Genomic DNA, 22,283 nt, shown 5'->3' with positions numbered 1-22,283 from the left:
ACCATTGCATACATTTACTAATCATTTTATAAAACATTATTAAAACATATCCTCTCTACTAACACGTTTGTTGAGTCTCCAGTAACTTCAAATGGATGTATCAAAAATATGGTAGCAGACTCGAATATACATGCTTACAAATTATGTGTCATTATACTAATGTGTCGTATAGACATATAAGACATATGTCTTAAAGATCATTTTTGAGGGCGGACAATTTTGTACCTGCACCACACATAAATCTGAACAGTAAATTTAGCTTACATGCATGTGCTAACACAACTACACAAGTGTTTGGGCAGGTCCATCACTATTAGGAACAAGGGAGGGTACAAAGTGTTTCAGAAAGTGAAGAAACACAGATGGAAGCCAAAGAAGTTGACAAAATTACAGTACATGCTAAAGGCACATACATTGTATGTCAAAATACTTGTGTCATTATGTCTCAATACACTGTACCAGCAACTAGGGGTGTCACACCAGTTTTTAAGCATCCAAATTTTTCCTGATGAAAGGATTCGACACCCACACCTTTTCTTTAAATTCATTTTAGTGGCATGCTATTCCATATCGACATTGTATATCATTTGATTGAAAGTGTAATTGTGTGAAGAACATTCACGCGTCACATCTGCAATCAATGATTAGCATTATTATGCCACCACGTTTGTCGTTTGAAAACTTCCTAATTTCTCAACTACGGTAATTCAAATCATTGCAACATTAAAATATTCAACTCATTCAGGCCACTAGTTGTGATACTCCCCAAATGATTTTTTAAAACGAGAACATTTCCAAAATTAATTGAAACAGTTCACCAATTCACCTGTTATTCTACAGAAATGGCATTATCTACTTTTACATATAATGAAGACATACGAGACTGCTTCTATACAAGAAAAGTGTTATGTAAAGATATAGGTTCAATGGTTTTGCAGAACTGACCTGTATCTCTGGTAGTCATCCTCATCTTTATCCAGGCTGACCAGCTGATTGGGGCAGGCCTCATTGCCCAGCAAGCTGAGGTACTCCAGCGATGGGGTCACGTCAGCCAAGTGCTCCAGCAGGGCCTCGATATCAGTCAGGTGTCAAAGGGCGGATGTCAAGGACCTAGCGCTGTTAATTACATTAGCATTTACTACCCACAGCGCTGTTCTCAGCCCTGTCGGCCCACGAACACATCACTGTCACACGTACGGAGGTACTCAAAGGAGCTAGTCACCAGCTTTGTGCGACACAGGGCCAATTTAAGGTGCAGGCTTTGGCGTATAGCAGTGACACAATTTGGCTGCTTTTCTCTTCATCTCTTTCATTTCCTAGGTGGCCGGCTGCAGAATAGTGACAACATGATGGATGCCCTGTGGTTCAAACAGTCCGTGCTTCCCAGAGCTGCACCGTGGAAAACTTTTTGCCAATCGGGGAAAAAAACAAACAGCCCCTAAAGCAGGCACATTCATCACTAATACATTCACTTGGAAAATTGAGCCCCGAAAGTGTCAAAAGACAACGGCGCTAATGCTGCGCTCGAGCTATAAAATGGCAGTGCGCCACGACAGGATGTACATAATTGGCCTATTAGCATGTGCCCGCCACTTCACAACCCAAGTCGGCACACGGTCCCAGACGCCCCGCATTTTAATGTTGACTCTGGAAGTGTGTGCATGTGTGTTAATGTATGTGAGAGGGTGAGGTCTGAGGAAGCCGAGTGAAAAGAGGACACACTGCCGAACTAGATCCGAAACCGAGAAGGGAAGTTAACATGTTTTTGACTTGATCATTAACAGCCTTGTATTTTGTCGACGCCTCGGCTTTAAGGTGGCTGACTTCCATGGAAACCCAGGGCACATTTACAACGCAACCACCTAGTAAAAACGGGCAAACATTATCTTTTCTTTTTTTCAAATGGAAACAGTATATAAAATGGATGGATAGATTCACATACCAAAGAACATAAACGCTAATGCAAGGTCTTCTGTCTTGAAATTAAAATGATAAAAAAATAATAAAAAAAAAACTCTTATCAGAATATTGATGTTATCAATATTATGAAGGTATTGCTAGAAAGAATGCAAAAAAAAGTTACATCTCGAGTTCGGTTTTGAATACACAGAAATATAAAAGCAGCCCAATGTCTTTGCACATTAGATAAATTATAAACAGCAACAACCAAAATGAGTTTCCAGGCATGCAAGACCCACAGAATGGATTGAAAATGACTAAGAACACAGTAATGTATTTAACTAGCAGCACTGGTGTACAATTTTGGGTGGCGCTTGACGTGTTGCCCCCCACCCATCACATTCCCTGCATACAGTGAAGTATAATTATCTTGAATTACTGTGTTGTTGCTGCCCAATGTTTGAGTTGTGTATGTGTGCATGTGGATAAATGTAAACACTGTGATATCTGCAATGGATTTCTTGAAAACACAGCGCTTCACAAATATATTAGACCAACGCCCAATGTGAGGTTTATGCCACAGTTGCCCTAAATGAAAAGCATAAATCAGCTTTTATGTTTCTGTATTGGTTAAGATACTAGTATGCGGAAGCTTTTTAATTTTTAATTAAATATATTTGTCATATCTGAATTAAAAGACGTATAATTTAAAAACATAAAGCACATTATTATTATTTCTGTGTTAATACATGTTAAAAAAATTATAGTTCTTTACTTGCATTTGAGAAAAGAAAACAAGTTATAGTGGTTAAATGTTAGGCTTGATTCATTTTTTTCCCAGAGAAGCTCAATCAGTCCCCTAAAATGTTGTTATAAAAAGTTAATTAACTTTGAAATTCCTAATTTGTGTTGAAAACGGTAAAATATTGAAGTGTTCACTGAAGCTGAAAGTCTACATTAAAGCCATTAATGATGCCAATGGTTTCTGAAACACATAACTGGCGGCAGTGATCTAAAAAATGTGTTGAACACTCGACATGTTGATTGACACACCCAAAAACATATAAAGGCACTTAATGGGAATTTGAGGTAGCAGTGTAATGTGTACCAAGACTGAGATACAAGTCATTCATCTGCAGCAGAATATAATTTTGCAAAATACATAGTTTCGGCTATTTAAAGGAAAAAAACAAACAAAAAAAACACGTGATATGAACACGAAGAATAATCTCAATACTCAATTGAACACTATTCTCTTTGATGGTACTGTATGTTGTTGTTGACTTGAAATCTGACTCCACTAGAGGTCCCTGTGGCTCAGAAACACTTCCTCAGTGGAGCTCCTCCACACTTAAGCGCACTGCAAAGCCATTAAAAGCCTTTCCTCAAGACAACAAAACCAAGCGACGATGATGACGTCTGCATTTTTTTCTTACAGCGCTATTATGGAAGAGTATATTTGCTTGAAAGGATATTTTGTTCTTATTGAGCGTCAAGGTGTGCAGGTTAGGTAACCTGGGCAACCGGAGGTCATTCCCAAGCAGATTGTTGTCAACGACCAGCTCTTCCAGCTCAGTGAACGTTTTGAGGCCTGCCAGGGACCTGCAATGATAAGGCCAGAGGAAAAGACGGGTTATGGTCGCAGATAAATATTTCACATGCTGAAAGAGTTTATGTCCGGGCCTGTCAGTGCAGAGGGGGGTGAATGACAAGAATTAGTGGCGCTGAGCTCCCCCTGGCATGGCGAGGCATCCTTCAGAGGCTGGCAGGATGAGGGATGGGGGTCACTTGTGAGTAGCCAGGATTCAAAACAAAAGGCTTCAGAAATGCGGCGGGCAGGATGAATTTGTCAATGTCTTGTGCCTTGAGGCGCCCAGTTTCGCCTGACCCCAACCCTCCATTCCCAAGACAAATCACTCTGTCACAGTTCACCTTCACTCCCCAGACACAAATTTAACTTGTCATCCATCATTTTCACACAGGAAGCGGAACACGTTCGCCATCGCGCATGGAATGGAAGGCAAACTTTTCTCTTCAGAGGCTTAAAAACCTTAAAGAGACAGTGCACATTTTCCTCTGACCGGGGCAACCCCCACCCTCATGCGCTAACACATTCACACAGCCTTATCATAAAAATGATGAAGGGTAGTGTCAGGAGGAATATTAGGACCGTGCAAAGTTCAAGCTGTAAAAGGAGCACAATGGCAGTGTGTGCTGTCCAATCCGTCAACACTGTGTGGACATGTCCTAGGTGACTTTATTGGCATTTAAATCAGACGCAGGCATGCAACCTCTCAATAGATTTTGCGATCTAAAGAGCATTCCTAATGACATTTTTATTCATCAAGCACATCAATAACTGCAGTCATCGGAGCTCCCGCTTTATAAAAGTACATCTATGTTCTCTGACAGCATCGCATAGCTTACGCAAAGGCACAGGGACATCTAAGATGCAGCACTAACAAATTCCGACTTACGTCAATAGGAGAACTTTATCCGACAATTCATCTGGCAACAACTTTATATGACAATCTGCAAATGGGAGGCAGGAAGCGATGCACAGTGTGCAACACATTGGCAAAGCGGGGATTTAAAAAAAAAAATGCTGCGGAGTCCACTCGAGACTATTAAAATGTTGACTTATGAAATGAATTGACTTCACTGAGGTTAACAACTCCAAAGGAGATTTTTTTTTTTAGGGTTGATCGACATCCAGATAATGAGGAATGCGACATATGCCACTGGACATCTTCCTATTGTTAATTTCACTGTATATGTTATCATCACAGATTTCAATATGTTCATGTCATCCTTCAACTAAGAGTGCTATCTCATTTTGAAGATGGAAAAGGTAAATTTTTTTAGAAATAGGCGCAAAAAGAAAAAAAAAATCCCACCGTCTGAAATGTCATTTTGCACATCCGGTTGCGAACTACCGTTAAAAGTGAAGGATATATAGAAGCTGCAGTCAAGTGCTCTTGATGAGGCAAGCAACCACATTTGGTAACTTAAGCCAAAATGGATGCCACACGCCTCATTTTAAGGCCGTGTCATTTCCGCTATTCATCCATTCACTCTAATTCAATTTTTAATTAAGGTTTTATTTTCTTTTATTTTATTCATTCCCTTCATGGGACTTATCTAAAAAAATGTATTGTAATGTAAACTAGCCCCCCCCCCCAAAAAACATCTTAGAATGTATTATAAGAATGCAAAATAAACATTTCAATGAGAGCCTTTATAAAGGCTGAAATTTAAGCGGATCCAAAGAGGAAACACCATTCACCATTGTGAGAGCAAAGTGTGCAACACTGCCAACTCTGGCCTGGCTGACCTATGCAGACTGAATTATTCAGTGTATTACACAAACTACCAGGCAATAAATTAAAATGCTTTTTCAAAGTTTTAACTGTGTCAAAACGGCGGGAGGGGATAAAATCGTTGGCCCGTGTTGAGATTTCAAGTCGTACAACACAAAATGTGAACACTCCGAATCAAGCTGAAGAAAATTCAAATACGGTAGGCATGCCGCTTTGAATATTTTCATTTCAACTTCGCTTTGAATATTTTCATTACAACTTCACTTCCACTTCAACTGCCCTCCTTTCGCTTTCGGACAGACTTCACCTCACACAGCCAGTACAACAGTACAAATTGGCTGCAACATTGCACAACAAAGGAAAAAAACAAAACAAAAATTGCAACCATCTCACACGGAAATGAACAAATCAGCAAGTCGCTGCTGACTGCGAGCGAGGCAGACTGATGCCTCGTTTCAAAAGGCGTTTATACACTTTTGCACACAAACAGACACACACTTAAAAAGACACAGCGGCGACTGACGGCACCTATAGCTGCTATTGCTGTTGGCTGACAAGCTCTTATCGCTTCTGACTAACACACAAGTAAGATGGATGTGCACACAGATGTGCTTTTTTTATGCTATATGGTGCTGCTCAACAATATGATGAACCAAGCACCGGTCACAATATCAATCATACAGCACCTTGCGATTAGTACATGAATAAAACAACAATGCTTTCATATTATATTGAAAATGGTAAAATTAGTTCTATGAGAAAATAAGAAAAAATAGCACTCTATAATGTTGTACTTTATAAAACATATCGCCACTGTCATGTGAAAAACACATATATCCATTTTTTTTTTTTCATTTTCTTATTTTTACATGAATGGTGTTTCCACGTTACAGACATCGCATGAATGTGAAAATTTAAAAAAAGTTTCCAAAATTGGAGATAAGTGTTTTTCACAGGACAGTGACGATATGCAGTAATGGCATCATTAAATAGAATTAAAAAGGTCGTTTTTGTCACACTTTGCATCAATTGAATGGCCATTGTGCGGCCTGTGCGCCGTAAAACAGACTGACTGATATACAGTACATGGTCGTCTGTAGAGTGTACACATCTCAGCTCCTCTCATCTATCTCAGTTGATTGCAGATGAGAAACAATATACGAGTGTGAATACTGAATTAGTAAATCTGTTGCCTAAAAGGATATAATGTGTTTCTCATTGTGTTAGCATTAGCATAAAGCAAGCGGACTAAAGGCCAAGATATGTGCTTTTTTTAGATACAAAACATGTAACTTTCTTCCTTTTATGTTTAGTTTCACAATAACCTTCAACTGGGAGTGCCAATAAACAGCTTGAATCCCCTCTTTTTGAAGAATTGTTGACTATTTGCTAAAGTACTGCCCATTGTGAAGTGAGTTATGTTTACAAGTCAATGCAGAGCATACGTTCTCAAGGCACAACTGTACTAGTCTATTTTAATGTCAAACAATAATTCGGGAAAATAAGGTTGTCAACATTCTCCATGTTAATGTTGCTGTTGAAATGCTGATTCCAGTATTGATAAAGCATTACGACTACGTTTTTACAATTAAACATTTTTTGATCATCAAAGGCCACTGTACTTCGGCTCCAGAATTGGCTGTGAAAGCTAATAGCCACAAATTAGCAGCAGCAGTTGGAGAACAAATGAACACAGTAAAAGTGTGCTTTAAATAAAAAATATCTAGAACATTAATTTATGTGGTAACACTTCTACTTAATTAGTTAAACCTGATTATAAAGCGCTACATGAATGCTAACGCTAACAGAGAAGTGGCGGGCAGCTTCATAACGTCACATGAGGTATTGAGTGCATTCTGGGGCAGTATATGCATTATGGTGTACAAATTGGTCGGCTTGGACATTGAAAATATTGTGCTCTCCAAATAACCGCGAAAATAAAATTCATCAGAACTACTGGTAATTTTAGGCATGCTACAATGGAATTTAGCTCCCCAAAATGTAATCTAATATGCCCAAGATGTACTACACCTATTCCTTCCTATACCTTCCTTTGGTCAGTTTAGGGCAGTTTTTCGTGGCTGAACTGAATTTCAAAGCACAGTGCAGGTACTGTATGTGACTTGAGATACACTTCTGAAAAAACATGCAATTAATCTGCAAGTGTAATTGGTGGTAATGTGTAGTTTGGCACCACACTGGATAAACATGATTTTGTTTGCCACTCCCTAACTTTTGCCACCTGTAAATGTGTGTGCATGTGTGTGTTTGTGTGCTGCTGCAATCCTGTGGGTTATGTTATTAGCTGCTTGGTTAAAGGGAGCCGCATGACACAGGGGGGAGCCTTATTAATTGTTGTTTTCATGTCACCGCCGCTGCGTGCACTGGCTGATTTAATCAGTTAAATTCACAGCCAGGGGAGCGAGCAGCCACTGAGTCCCATCCAGCATTAACTACAGCGCAGAGATTGAAGCACTAGAACGCTTGCCAGCTTTCACTGTGCATTTCCCATTGGTGCTTTCATTATTGTAATTTTTTTTCCATACTTGTTCTACTACGCAGCGTGGAAACATTGCAAAGTTCAAGCGATGCAGTAAAAAGTAGTCGAATTAGCTTTTCTTACAAAACTAATGAATGGAATTGTCTTGAGCCCCCAAAACCTTATAGACTTTAATTAAAAGGCAATATGACAATATGTGAGCTATTAATATATGAACCCAACACAATATCGTTATTGGCAGTTATTGTGTTAGCAAATAGTTTGTAGTCAAATCGATTTGTCTTGATTTTGTATGTTGTTTTTTGATGCAAACAAGAGTACACCACTGATGTCCAACTGGAACCTAAAATGGTACGAGAATATACGTTCAGGCTGCTCAGTACAATATGGCGAAATTGACATTTTTATTCATGCGCACTTTTCATAGAGAGGACTCAAAGTGCTTCACACGGTTAACAATGGGGGAAAGTCAAGAGTGCACTGAAAGAAACAATGCACACATATCAGAGGTAGAAAGGTTATGAGATTCCAACCCCGATCCACGAACTGTGAGCGTTAACCACTAGGCCACCAAGCTGCTTTGACAACATATTGACAATAACAGTAAAATAAGAGGAGTGGGATATACACCGCAAAGTTTGAGGAGGTCACTTGAAAGCTCATCGCAAATTTCAACTTACAATAAATGACAATAAGTAACGCATCATTCTCACTGCCCCTTTATTAGGTACACCATACTTAGCTTGTAGCTAGTGGAGCAACATATTACAACCAGTAGAACCTACAACCACAATAGTGTTAAGTACCTCTCAAAACGAACCATTTTATCTTCCGATACAGCTCTTGCATTGGTGGCTAATTAATGAAAAACCCGAGAAATAATAATGGTGGTATTCATTGAATATGCTAAGTAATAGGATTTATAATATGTATAGTTCAGGGTGCTGTTATTGCTTTTTGCCTTTAACGAGGTGAGGTGATGAATCATTCTCTTGTTAAGGTAATTATCATCCGCCTGACTATCACAGCTAATCCGTTACGCTAACGACCAGCACTTTGCACATGTAACTCAGCCTCATACATCACGTGTGCACCGTGTGCATAATCCTCTTCTGAAGTCGCTCCGACAACAACAATAGAAATATTCATCCGGAACAAAGTGTCAGCGCGGCGGCAGGATGAAGATGATGATGATAAAGTAGACAAGGACAGTGCAGCCATCGAGCGGCCGATCGATTGGACGGATACTAACGCAGACATAGTGATTGATAAACCACTGCTGACAAGCGCGCGAAGAAAACCCTCGACCGTTATTGGCTGAAATGTCAGTCACGGCTGCCAATGTTGCGCTCCGTGCGGCGTCATGTCATATATCCTCAGGCACAGCGGTGGGAAAAATGGCGGGAGGCAGCTTTGGCTCGTTTACATGCTTGAACCTGACTTTTTTCTCATGCCTGCTGCCAAAAGGAATCATATATGACCTTTTTGGAGAGGGCTACATAGAGCTGTTGAACATGTTCGCTTTCACAGTGCCCATTAAAGCTGTCATTTACCAATGTCACTGTTGTGTGTGAAAAGTACCAAAAGAGACAGTGTCTTACCAAAAGAAACAGTGTCTTGACTCTGGGCCCTGCAGTTTTATACTCCACAGTCTCCACTTGGCTGTGTTTGCTGACGTTGTAGTATTTTACACCACCCTCCGACTTGCTGCTGTGGCCCCATTTTTTCCGCCTATAGACTCCTATTTGAATAAATGTATCACGTAAATGGAAAAATATGACTGATGTGATGTGATCCTAAATTTACAATTATTTATTTTTATATGCCACATGGTTGCTAATTGGTCATGCGGAATCCTTATCGCTGCATTTTAACATCTGAGGAATTGCAATATAAAAATTTTGACACAAGCTAATGTTAGCTTAGTCTATTTTTGTATGCCCAGCAGTATTATACTCTACAGTCTCCACTTAACTGCAGCGGTATGATTTCTAAATAAATAAATTACATGTAATCCATATTTGCTGAGTTATTTAAAGAAGTGACCATTTCTTTTTTATGCCATGTAGATGATGAAAACCACTGCCTGCTGATCATTGACTGGACAAATTTGTCATGGTTGCATCATTGTACCATTTCATATGATTTATTTGAAATCACAAAAATGCACACACAAGTGAACGGTAACTTACACTAATCAGGGGTATAGCCAGAAATCTTGCAGCCTCAATGAGGGGTGGCCAAAAACATATGCACACATCATTTGCATTCTTTTAACAACCTCTGCAACCTAGAAGGCATTGTTTATCATACCAACAACAGTTAGGATTTCATGCAATAAAATGCGCACATACACAGAACCTTGCCCACCACACAAAGATTTCAAGAAATTATAACTGTATTATTATATAAAATAGAAGTGATGTAAAGCACTTCTGGTTGCTCATTGATGAAGCGGATTCATCATTTGAAGTTATCTGTCAGCTCGAAGTAACACAAAACACACATGCTAATGTTAGCTTTTCCGCTATAGGTATTGACGCAGCAGCATTGTACTCCGCCGTCTGCACTTTGCTGCAGCACCGCACTTTTTTTTCTGCCCTCGGTCTCGTCTCGGATAACATGGTTATGTGGCGAAGTAAATGCAGAAGACCCTCGTTTTCCCCCATTGCCGTGTTTGTTAGCATGTCTTCTTCTGCCTGATGCATTTAGCCGTTCCGATTGAAGGTGAGAGGTAGCGCACAACAGGTTCAGCAAACAGTGCTAAAATGCTAAGATGGTGCAGAAAGCATTGCAATGCTCGCTCCAACGGCGAGACCATTGCTGAAGACTGACAGTAAAAACCAAGGTTCCGTTCAGAGGCCAACAGATAAACGTTTGATGAATTGACCAATAGCGGTGCCACCATGGCCTTCATATGTGCATAATGGACTATTCAGAGCGCACTTCAGATTGCCTGCCAGGATAAGGTAGCGTAATGAATGGGAGACGGTAGTGGAGTTGGGCAAGGCGGAACGCGGCCGCCTTTAATAAACTTAATAAAGAGTAGAATGTGGCCAGGCAGAGTGGAGAGCAATTCAGCCTGAAATAGTCGAGAAATATTCAGATGGGTAGACACATTTGCTCTATTTTTGTATTTTATTCTGTGCTTTATTTAATTACTTGGAGCCACTACAAAGTATGTCATTCAAAGGTGAGGTGAAAAGTGATGCCCTGCTGTTTTTGTATTTACATCACATATGTCTACATATTATATATAATATGTAGCAACACTTTTGCTTGTTGTAGCCCAGCGGTGCACTCCAGTGTGCCTCAATCGCTTCAAAATACGAGTGATTGACGATTCATTCAATAGCACTTGTCTTGAAGGGTTTGAGTGAGCTAGAGATTATCCCAACTGAGTTTGGGTGAGAAGCGGGGTACATGCGCTAAATCACAGTACATATAGACAAACAGCCATTCACACTCACGTTCACACCAATTTAGTAAGGATGGGGAGAACATATACAATCAGGAAGGCTGGAGTTGAGATTCAACCCTTGACCTTGAAGTGCTAACCACTAGACTGCTGTACTGGAATGGAAATATACCAATACAGTGAACCCTGGTATAGACACATTTTGGCATTTGCAAATATACATTTTTGCGGATTTCTTTTGAAACCTATCCACCATTGTTCACTCAATGTGTTCGTTTTGTGCTCAGGCCTGAGCAATATAGATGTATAGCTTTGCAGCCATTTTGTGGCATCTTGGTGCCAAGGAACTATGGCAAAGTGTATTGAGTAGCTTCATTTAGACAAATGAATGCTGGTCGCCATCTTGTGGGCATTTACTGTAGGCAATATTATTACCTATTATTATAAAAGTACTTCAGGGGACAAGAGTTACTCATGTAATTTCTGTATTCGTGGCAGGGTTCGGTGCCTGTTGCACTGTAATGGACAATCAACAAATCATATGGTCATACCAACATGGAAGTGAATGAAAAAATAACACTGCATGTAAATTTGATTTACATGAAATTATTTTTGCATCAAGACTGATGGTGATATCGACATACTCAAATCCACAGCAAAGATGCATACAAACATCAAAATAGACCAAAAATAGAGCATCCAAGACAGTTTTTCGGATTAACAAACCCAAATGAGATCTGTAAAGCTAATGAATTCAAGGCAACCTCGAAAACCTTCCCATAAAGCATCCCTGCTCCCACCTCCACACAGATCCAGTCAGGTCTCTTCCCGCCGGCCTTTTACGCCTCTCCATACACGCATCCCTGACGGCGGCGGCAAATTAGACACGCCATTACCAGACAGCCATCTCCCTCCTGCAACACAGCTCGCACTTTCTCACCCGGAGACTTCTCAGTGCGCCACTCCTCCTTCATTGCAGTGCCAGGCCTCAGGTGGCAGTCATTTAAAGATCACACTTCCAGGACATCACCCCTCCTCGTGAATGCGTGTCAGTTCACACATGGCAAGGAGATTACACGTCTCCTTCTTACTGTAGGCAGCTGCAAATGACTATTAATGGCAATGCAAATCATTAAGAGTACATAAGGCGCCGGCAGCCATTCTCTTTATGTGGCTTCACTCTTAATCGGCTCTGACTATTGCGCCGTGCTCGCTCCTGATAGCCAAAAATGCATAAAGACACAGCTGTCAATTGGAAGCGGCATGTCGGATTGAACTTTGCACGAGGTTGCATCATTCGCAAAAACAAAATATGTCTCCTGCCGAGTGAATTCAAGCGGGGAGAAATCTGTATAATATAACTTGAAAAGTTCTTTGTTGACGAGGATGTTGAGGAATTTGGCCGTTTGTTGCCTCACGCCGTTAAGTTGCGTGGATATATATGATGGCTGAGAAGCAGAAACAAAATGTGAAATACTTTTACAAATGTGAACTCACAAAATTAAAATACATTTTTCAGAACATTGTTTTACAGAAATTAAAAATGTACAAAATATAAACCAAAATATACACCAAATTCATAAAATACAGTCTAAAGAAGTCTAAAAACTATAAAGCGCATTCAGAAACATGAAAAAGTAATAACGAGCATTGATATAGTTCTTACAATTTCGTAAACAAATTGCAAACATTTCAAATGTTTACAAACGCATACAGATTTGCAAACTAGAAAACAAATTTACAAGGTGAAAAGATTTAAAACAAATTCGCATTCATCTGAAAAAAAATCCAATTAAACCAAAATTACACACTGCAAAACCAAAATCAAAAATGGAAAACATACAATCTCCCCCAAGAATTTACAAAATTGAAAATAAGCTCAGCATTTTTATGAAATTACAAAATGTGAGAGACTTTCACAAACTCAAATTACCAAGTGAGCGAAACTAATGCAAAGGGTCACTACATTAAAAGTGTGTAGCCAAACAGCCAGGAAAGAAAGCTTTCATTAAGACATTGCTTTGCATCAGGAGAGGTGGCCTTGAAATGAAGTACTTTTGCATTACACGGCAGCGTCCCCATTCACCTTCCGTTGGAAATGAACGACCATACACATCCCATTTTGAAAGTCTGTTTTCAATCTTGTAAAACACTGTATAGAGTGTTGAATTGCTTACAATGAACGCGTGCGTGTGTCTGACTGATATGAACCCTGCACCGTCTGAATGCTAGGCTACGCCCGTGGATCTCCTTGCTGAGCTTGTGAGGTTAATATTCTCTCCCGATGTCATTAGCGTTGATGGAGGAGCAGAGAGTGCAGTGAATCAGATGGGATGCTGTCAATCCACACACATACACGTGTACACACACACACAGTGGCAGCCAGGGCCAGAACAAATCAGAGCCGCTGCACTGAGGTCAACATCACCTGGCCTCGGGTTTCTCCAATCCCCGTCTTAATAACGACCCCGGGATCAAGCCTGGCCCTGGGATAAGAACTTGACAGACATTCTTGTCAGGTTCAACCTTATAAGCCTTGCTTGACCCCGCGTCGACCCTGGAAGCTCCGACCATGACGCAGCAGAGACGGGGGGTGGGATGGGCGGGGCCAAACAGACGGTCTGCCCGGCTTTCCCGCAAATGAAGCGCTCACAAAGGTGGAGGTCTCTGTTAAAAGTTTGCCCAATGACAGCCACCTACCGTGTACAATACGCGGTGAGATACACGGCAGATACAAGCTTCCTTACTCTCACACAGCACCCATGTGCATCGTCGATTGTATCGAAAGACTAGTTGTCTATCCACATGACAAACACCTTCCGTTCTCAGTGAATCAATTCACCGCTGGCGTCTCGGTCGGGGAGGACGTCAATGTGGGACAAACAAGCAGTCGCGCATGCTGGAAAAGACACACCTCGCCTGAAAACATTAGCTGACAGTGCATCAACAGCGTCTCTGCAGGTGGCAGTCCGGTAGTGCACACTATTTTACCTCAGTTGCTTGAAACAAAACATATGATTGAATACAAGTGACAAAAAAAATTGTTAATGAATTGTTATGGGCATCCCTAATTCCTATGGCAGCACGTCGTGGCAGCAAACTAGCTTCTAAAGAAAACCGTGATGTCTTGCAATATTGCTTACTATGTAACATGTGTGACACTGTACAGTATATTACAAGGAGTGATCATTTTAAAGAAAAAAGAGAAATTAAGACAGAATGTTACGAGAATAACGTAATTTAGTGAGAACAAGTCCTAATTTTATCAAAGTAAAGTTGAAATGAGGAAATATAAATGACAGAAATATTGCTAAAAAGTCATGACTTTACTCGAAAAAAAATGGAAATAAAGTTGGAAGACTGCAGTGTTACAATCATAATACAAAGTAAAAATCATATTTTTACAAAAATTAAGTGGAAATTTTATGAAAATAAATTCAAAATATTGTGAGAAAACAATAGTAAAAAGAAAAAAGTCATAGTTTACACAAATGAAGTCAAAATACAAGTATACCGTTCCAATAAGAGCAAAACTCTAGCCGTAATATGAAACAAATGTTATAATTCACAGAAAATAAAGACAAATATGACTAAAATGAAGCCATAACACGAGTAACAAAATCATAACCAGAATACATTCATAACATTTCATTTAAAAAAATATTTTTACAAAAGGTAAAGTTAAAGTATAAAAATTAAAGTTGCAATATTGCAGGGGGGGAAAATTTATTTTACAAGATATTTTTCATTTTTCTTATTTTCACGTGAATGGGGCTTCCGTGTTATTGCATTAACATTGCATTAACTTGAAAATTCCAAAATTGGACATTTGTGTTTTTCACTGGACAGCGGCGATTTAGAGTACCCATACAATTTATTGATTCATGTCACTCCATGCAATGCTGCTGCCTATTCTTGCTGCTTTTTCTCTCTCAGCAAGTGCGAGTCAGCTCACCGATGGCCTCGATGCACAAATAAGCAAGCTCTCAGCCTCATAACATTGGCTCAATCAGCCGAGGCATATTGTATTACGTTCACTCAAAATGAGATGACTTTGAATTAAAGGGCAACACAACAGGAAATCACCTCATACTTTGGTCTAATAAGCTAGCAAAAGAAGCCAATAATAGAAAATGCTATCTGTGCGGAAGGATCGCTCAGTGCGTCATTACAGTGTTCAGCCCCAGCGCCTGTCAACAATTTCCCTCAGACAGGAGAGATAGAGAGAAAAGAGAGAGAGCCAGAGAGAACGGGGGCGTCCTGCATTACATCTGAGTGAGTTCAACTGTCAACTGCCAGCCATTTGTATGCCTCAGCATCCACCTAATAGCAAATAATCACTAGCCGCGCGCTCCATTCACGGCAAATGATCGATGCTGTCTTGAAGTCTGATGGATGACCCTGCCACAGTGATGTCCAGGCACGCATTAAAAACCACCGCCATGAAATGTCTGTCAGTGTGATGTGAGGCGTCCAACACGCACACACATGCACACGCAGGGATGAAAAAAATAGGAGGGGTGTGCACACGCTGACATCAAGGGACGCATGGACGTGCAGGAAGGAGATGATGGACAAAGTTGAGAAAAAAAAAATAAAAGATTGAACTCTCAGTAATGCTTTGAAGGTGAAAAACTACATTGGGCTTTCTGCTACTGATAATCCACACAGTCCCCCCCCCCCCCAACACACACACACACATATAAACTTTCTTTTTGTAGTTTTTTTTTTTTTTTTTTAACACAGGAGAATTTAGGTCACTTGGTAAGGGATCAACAATTTACGAATATGGAAAATGGTAATATCAGCAGAAAAAAGGCATTATTTTATGATAATTAGGTTTTAAAGTTGTAATTTTATTAGAAGAAAATCTGGTGTTTTATGACGGGGGAAAAAAGTCATAACCTTACTGGTAAAAACAAAAGAAAATAACAAAAGTTTAGACAAACTTTGACATTTGACAACAATAAAAACAAAAAACTCGTGAGTTTTTTTTGTTGTTGTTTTTTTGCTGCAACACACCTGATTCAAATGATCAGGATATTATCAGAGCTTGCTGATGAGCTGCTCATTTGAATCAGGTGTGTTGCAAGCAGGGATAGATGGAAACATTCACACCTATACTTTAGCTGTTTGTTTGTAAACGTACTTCGGTGTTGGGCTTTTGGTTGTTTGAAGCACACTGAGTTGCCTTCTATAGGAAATGTGCTATATAAATTGCCTAATTTTACAAAAATGATGTAATATTTAGAGAAAGAGACATCCTTTTATGAGACCAAAGTCATAATAGGACATGAAAGAAAAAAAATACTGTAAGTGAATAAAGTCAGAATAGTGTTGTAAAATGAACCATAAAAAAAAAAAAATCATGGTGTCTTTTTGTCTTATAAGAAGACAACTTCAATGCAACGATGCCATGGCATTGCCAGTAACTTACAAAGCAATTAAATTAGTCTGATGTCATCGCTACACTCCTCCCGGGCACAATTTGTGTGGCGTCTATGATATGTTGTGATTCATTAACCAGCATTACACGTCATACGAGTTGAAATCGTCACAACGAAACAGGACGTGGCGTGTGATTGTTCGACAGCGCAAGTGGAGGAAGACGACCACCCGGCAAGCCTCACGTCCTCCCTCCCGCCCCCAAACACAAACAGCTCCCTATTACCCCCCCCCCCCTCCCCGTGTTCCCATTAAAATGCGCTGCATCGCAATCTTTGATCTCCCACTCGCTGACACAAATCCTTTCAAGCCCTGACGTTTTCCTCCAAAGGTAATTAGTGCTAATTAAAAAGTTTCTGTCCCCCCCCCCCCCCCTGTCAGAACAGCCGTCTACATGCTCGCGGAATGCTTGTCCCCGCCCATTGGAAGGATGCGTTGGCCCAGTGAGGGGTCCAGCCGGTGGTTCCTCCCTTGACAAACCTGCGCTCTGCTGGATAATGCGACGTTGACACGTGTAACAAATACAAATCCCGTAAACAGAACAGGTGGGGCCCGTAATTGGGACTCCGGAGCACGGGAGGGGGGCTTTTAAACACGGGGTAATTAACATGATAAGGCATTTAGCTCGCCGGAGACATCATTTTGGAGACACATTTCTTGTACCATGATTTGCGTAATGATAACAAATGTGTCAAACTCTTGCAGCATGATGACTTCACACTATTTGCAATCAAAAGAACAAAACGGCCGTCTTTATTCAACGGGCTCACTTTTGCTTTTCATCATTATAGTAGCGTAATTAGCTGCCTCTTCTACAATATTATTAAGAGGCTTGCCGAGTGTCAGGTAGAGAAAGAGAGAGAGGCGTCAAAATGACACCAAAAAGGCAATCGTGTTTCACAATGTTTCAAAAAGATAATTTCATAATCTCAACATGGAGACCAAGCAGTGACACGATAATAAGACGCGCATCGGCGCCAATTAATACATCAAGCCTCAGAGCAGGGGAGTGGAACCCACTCTGTTGTTTTTCTTAAAACTCTAATCCAGTGCTTCTCAAATAGTGCGACGGGCCCCTGGGTGGGCACGCATGTGACCCAGGGAACATGCTTTTTTTTCTATACTACAATAAAGTGTAATTGCACATCCGTTACAGTGGGTGGCACTGTCATTTATTTATTTATTTAGATTTCAGGCAAATTGATGCACTTAAAATATTTACCGGACTAAAAAATAGCAGTAATGAAGTTATTCTTTCTTGTAAATTGCTCTTCATCAACTCAAACATTTTCTTTACTTTGTACAATATTGTGTTCAGTGTGGCACCACTAGTCTAAATACGGTATTCTGGTTAATACTGGATTATGAATTAAAGGGAAGTCAACCCAAACATATTTTTTTCAAGAATATGCTTTATACAAGACTACAAGTTGAAACAAGGCATTCTGATAAATATTGCATTTGTGGAATACGAGTTAATCCACTCGTTTTTAGCCATCTCTGGAGGCCGCAATTGTGTCAATTCTGTCGACTGAAAATGACATCTCAACCACTCAGGGCTCACGTAATGACCAATCACGGCTGACCTGTTTCCTGATTCGTGATTGGTCGTTACCTGAGCCCCGAGTAGTTGTGATGTCATTTTCAGTCGACAGAAATTCCAAAATGGCCACCCCCTGAGATGGCTAAAAACGGGTGGATTTTGCTGCTTAACTCATATTCCACAAACCAATATTAATCAGAATGCCATGTTTCAACTAGCGGGCCTGCTGGGAAAATATTCTTGAAAAAAAATATGTTTGGGTTGATTTCCACTTTAAGCTGCAAAAACCACCAATTTTATCCATCTCAGGGGGCGGCCATTTTGCCTCTTGCTGTGGACTGAAAATGACATCACAATTTCTCAGGGCTCAGGCAACGACCGATCTACAATTTAGAGTCTTCAATTAGCCTAACATGTCCTATGATCAAAACAAGTTTTGACATTCCAGCTTTAGACATTCGCAGGCTCACCTGTAATCGTAATCGTATTCACAAAATGAAAGCTGATAGTTGAGCGACTGTAAGCGCACGTAAAAGCTTCAAGAGGACTAATAATAGACTCCGTGATTGACATGTAGGCGTGACAATGACAAAAAGAAAGCCTCAAAGTTATTGATCTGACCTTTAAGATAGTTTCTTTTGTTCTTGTATTGTGTTACTTCCCTGGCAGGCAGCGACAAAATAGAACATGTCAGCTCGCAAGGCGAGTTTGAAACGGAAAGCCATCATTTTAATTTAAATGTTACATTTCCCGCGACATCTCTGTCGATGCATAATTGGCACGTTGATACATGGGTTAAGAGCGTGAGTATTTATCGTTCAGCGGGAGACGCTCAAAGACGCAGACAGATATGTCGCTTTGATGGCCTGACAGTCAAATAAATGTAAAGGGAGGAGGGTGAAGGGAGGAAAAAAAAAAAAAAAAACACAGCCGCAAATCAACCGTCATGCTGTCAGATAAGCTTTTTGTCAAAAAGTTGCACATAAACATGCATGATTAGAAATAGCAAATGAGCTGTAGGATGGAATCAATGTCCTCTTGTGTAGATAAGTTGCTTTGATCAAAGCAGACAGTACTCAAATGCAGATGACAGAGATGGAAAGTTGTGTTTTTATCGCGTGAACATCCTTTACGCAGTTTGCATTTAGTTTATTAAACTATAGTGCAAATGGCAGACATTTGAAAAGCACATGAAGGACTGCATTATAATAGTAGGCAAGCCTGGGACTTTCCAAAAAAAAAAAAAAATCCTTCCATGTTCTCTAGATTGTCCTCATTAAAGGGACACTTGGATGAGCTTAACATTGTCACTTATATAATAGGTTTGCATGTAAAAATGACATCAGTACTAAAATGCCCACCTCAAAAGACTCTGTAGTGATTTAGGGGCTTTTATTGTGATTAGGTTTACGACAAATTTCCCCGCCCCCTTTTGGGCCGTGGTTTATGTTATGTTTTCAGTCTCAGCTGTCTACGTCACGGGAGGGAGCCAAGCGTGGTAACATTGCTCGCTTTGTCAGTTCTGTTGTCTAAAACGGCGACCGATCGCCACCAAAACGCAAATGCACATGACTACTCCTGTCCACTTCAACCTGTGAAAGTATCAAAGTGTTCTGCACAATACTTTGGATTTATCGACATAAAACGTGATCTCATCATGATCACCTCCACAAAATAAAAAATACAGTGGCGATCGCTTCTCCACTTACACATGCTGAAGCGGACAAGAGCAGGAATGCGCACGCGAACCCCGACCGGGTTATATTTCGGACATTTAGCGACGCTAAACTCGTGTCAACTCTCGGGAGGCAGACGGCGACGTGCAGTGGGCAAGCAATCAGGCAAGCATGGATCTTTATTAAAGTACAATGATTTCCAATGGAGAGTTTTTCATCGGTCCCTCCAGCGACTCTGACCGAACAACAATAGAACGGTAGGGGGAGCGGCCATTCTCCTCATTAACAAAAGGCGTTATTCATGGTGTCACTTATTTCCTAATTTCTCCCAAATTTATTGATACAATAGAAAATGACAACTCTTTTGATTTTCCTGATCAAAAAAAATATATAAAATGAACTTGTTAGTGAAAACATGGACATCCCGGCCCCACCGTCCTTTTAAGGTCAAGGGTGAGCTGCTGATATGAAATCATGTTTTTCAATTTTACTTTAAATTCCTTAATTAAGTTTGTTAGTTTTCGTTAACGATAATAATCTTGCTGTGTAGCTGAATAATACATATTTTCTGTTTATGCATTTTCTACACTGTCAATTTGAAATAATGTCCTGTTTTTGATTAAAGGGATGGAAATGTAAGCATTTTTTTTTTTATTTGATCATCGATTAATCGACAATATGATCGCCAGATTAATCGATGATTACAATAACCGTTAGGTGCACTCCTACACCGTATCTTTGCAAAGGCATAGTTTTTGATACAGCTTTTAGTCGCACTGGGTCTTATTAGAATGTGCAAGCGTACCTACATGATTGGAACATGCACAGCTCAAACAAGTGTGCACTCCCTTTATTAAGGATGACCTTCCCACTTTTGCATTCCCATGACATGACGGTTTAAAGGCAGAGTGTAACCACGGGAGTAATGCAGTCCCTTGGGGGGGGGTTCGAAAACCCTCCTACTCCACCCGCCTTTCTCTGTCTTACCGCTGGCCCATTACCTTTGCGGAGTGAGGCTCATTAAATAAGGCAAGTTGAGTCAAATCTCTCTGTAATTCAGCAGAGGTGATTTGCTGTCAACATCATTAACCGTCATTTCTCCAACTCACCTCGGTACTTATGAAGTGTTCTTTCTTGTGTAATGATCCAAATCTCTTCTCTAAATCGGCCCTCTTCAAAGGGCCCCGGAGGACATGCCACCCAGGCAGCCGGCTGACATGCCAGAGGGTTCCCGATTAAACACGGCTCCGTCGCTACGTTCTCCGCCTTCCGCGGTTAAACAGGTCGAGGGTTCCATCCTGCGCTTCAGCTAGCGGAAAAGACGCTGCGGGAGGATATCGGTTTTCCCGTCGGGCCATCGCGTTTGCCCGCAGCCGTATATCTTCAACGGCATCACTGCATCACTTTCAATTTGCCGGCTTTGCCAATTACGTTCTTTCCATTCCTTTCTTGCCTCCAACTGTTTGCTGATAGTCGGCTGATCTCATGAGGCAATTGGTCAGGCTGTCTCCGTGGCTAATTACAGTGAGAGCTGCCCTGCTTATCATGCTAGATGTCCTCCGAGTCCCGTCTTGAGAGGGGCCTCCTTTGTGCCTCCGCCATTGTGTGTCCCCTCAGAGCTCAGTGTCACGCTATGAGATGTCCTCCAGGCCTTGTGTTGCAAGGGAAGCCTTCTTTGTGCATGTGTCCCCGGCATGGAGCCCCCCGCTAGGTAGGAACACAGGCAAGGTGCAGCGGGGGGATGCTTCTCAGGGCCCTAAGACCTCCGCTAAAGCTTCAAACATTTTAGACGGACAAAAAAACGATGCTGGGCTGCGGCGAGCGTGGATAAGTAAAAAAAAAAAAAAAAAGTAGATGAATAAGCAACATCAATTACCGGGGGCTTTGACCTGCGGGGCCCCCCCATGCCACGGCACACATTTCACAGCAAATCGCCGCAGATTGAAGTTGACACTGCTGGAGTGGAAACACTGACCCCTCACAAGGCTAGCGCCTCAAACTTGAGAGCGGAGAAAGGCAGTGACAAACTACACAGAGCAAGGCCAACGTGGAAGCGAGACAAGAAGTGCGTGTGTGAAATAAAACACACACCCACACATGCACATAATAGGTCGGAGTTTGTTTGAGAGTGAGACAAAATGGCTCAATTTGGCCACTTAGGCCATCCAATTGGCCAAGCTGAAATACAAGAGGAACATGTGAGGGGACAAGCGCATCAGGCTACTGATAAGGAGTCTATAAGTAGGGACAAAGCTTGATGTCCAGCAGGCTTACCAGTGAGTGGGACTGGACCTTCTCTAAAAGCTTGTTTGAACCAAGTGTCGCTTTCCACCCCCAAGATGCCTCCAGCTGCTTTGTAAGCGCGGACAAAAGCAAAATAAACACGCAGACAGGTCACGATCGTTCAAATCATAGTTCACGCCAGTAAAAAGGAGCCTATAATGAAACATTTTCTCAAGAACTAACATGCTTCTGAAGGCGG

The 22,283-nt window shown here is 41.0% G+C and overlaps 1 protein-coding gene across 1 annotated transcript in view; it reads right to left on the bottom strand.

Annotated features, from left to right (window-relative positions):
• Window positions 1-22,283, bottom strand: part of lrmda (leucine rich melanocyte differentiation associated) — a 248,002-nt gene that overhangs the window by 85,879 nt on the left and 139,840 nt on the right. Inside the window, exons 4-5 of the mRNA XM_086046070.1 lie at window positions 3,375-3,501; window positions 946-1,085 (exon numbers count right to left, since the gene is read on the bottom strand). Coding sequence (XP_085902196.1) covers window positions 946-1,085; window positions 3,375-3,501 — 267 coding nt within the window. The remainder of the gene's footprint in view (window positions 1-945; window positions 1,086-3,374; window positions 3,502-22,283) is intronic.

This window comes from Filicampus tigris, chromosome 11 (assembly GCF_054856515.1).
Source record: "Filicampus tigris isolate MCC_2025a chromosome 11, RoL_Ftig_1.0, whole genome shotgun sequence".
NCBI lineage: Eukaryota > Metazoa > Chordata > Actinopteri > Syngnathiformes > Syngnathidae > Filicampus > Filicampus tigris.
Note: the sequence above shows the minus strand (reverse complement) of the source record. Positions and strands in the feature narration are given on the sequence as shown.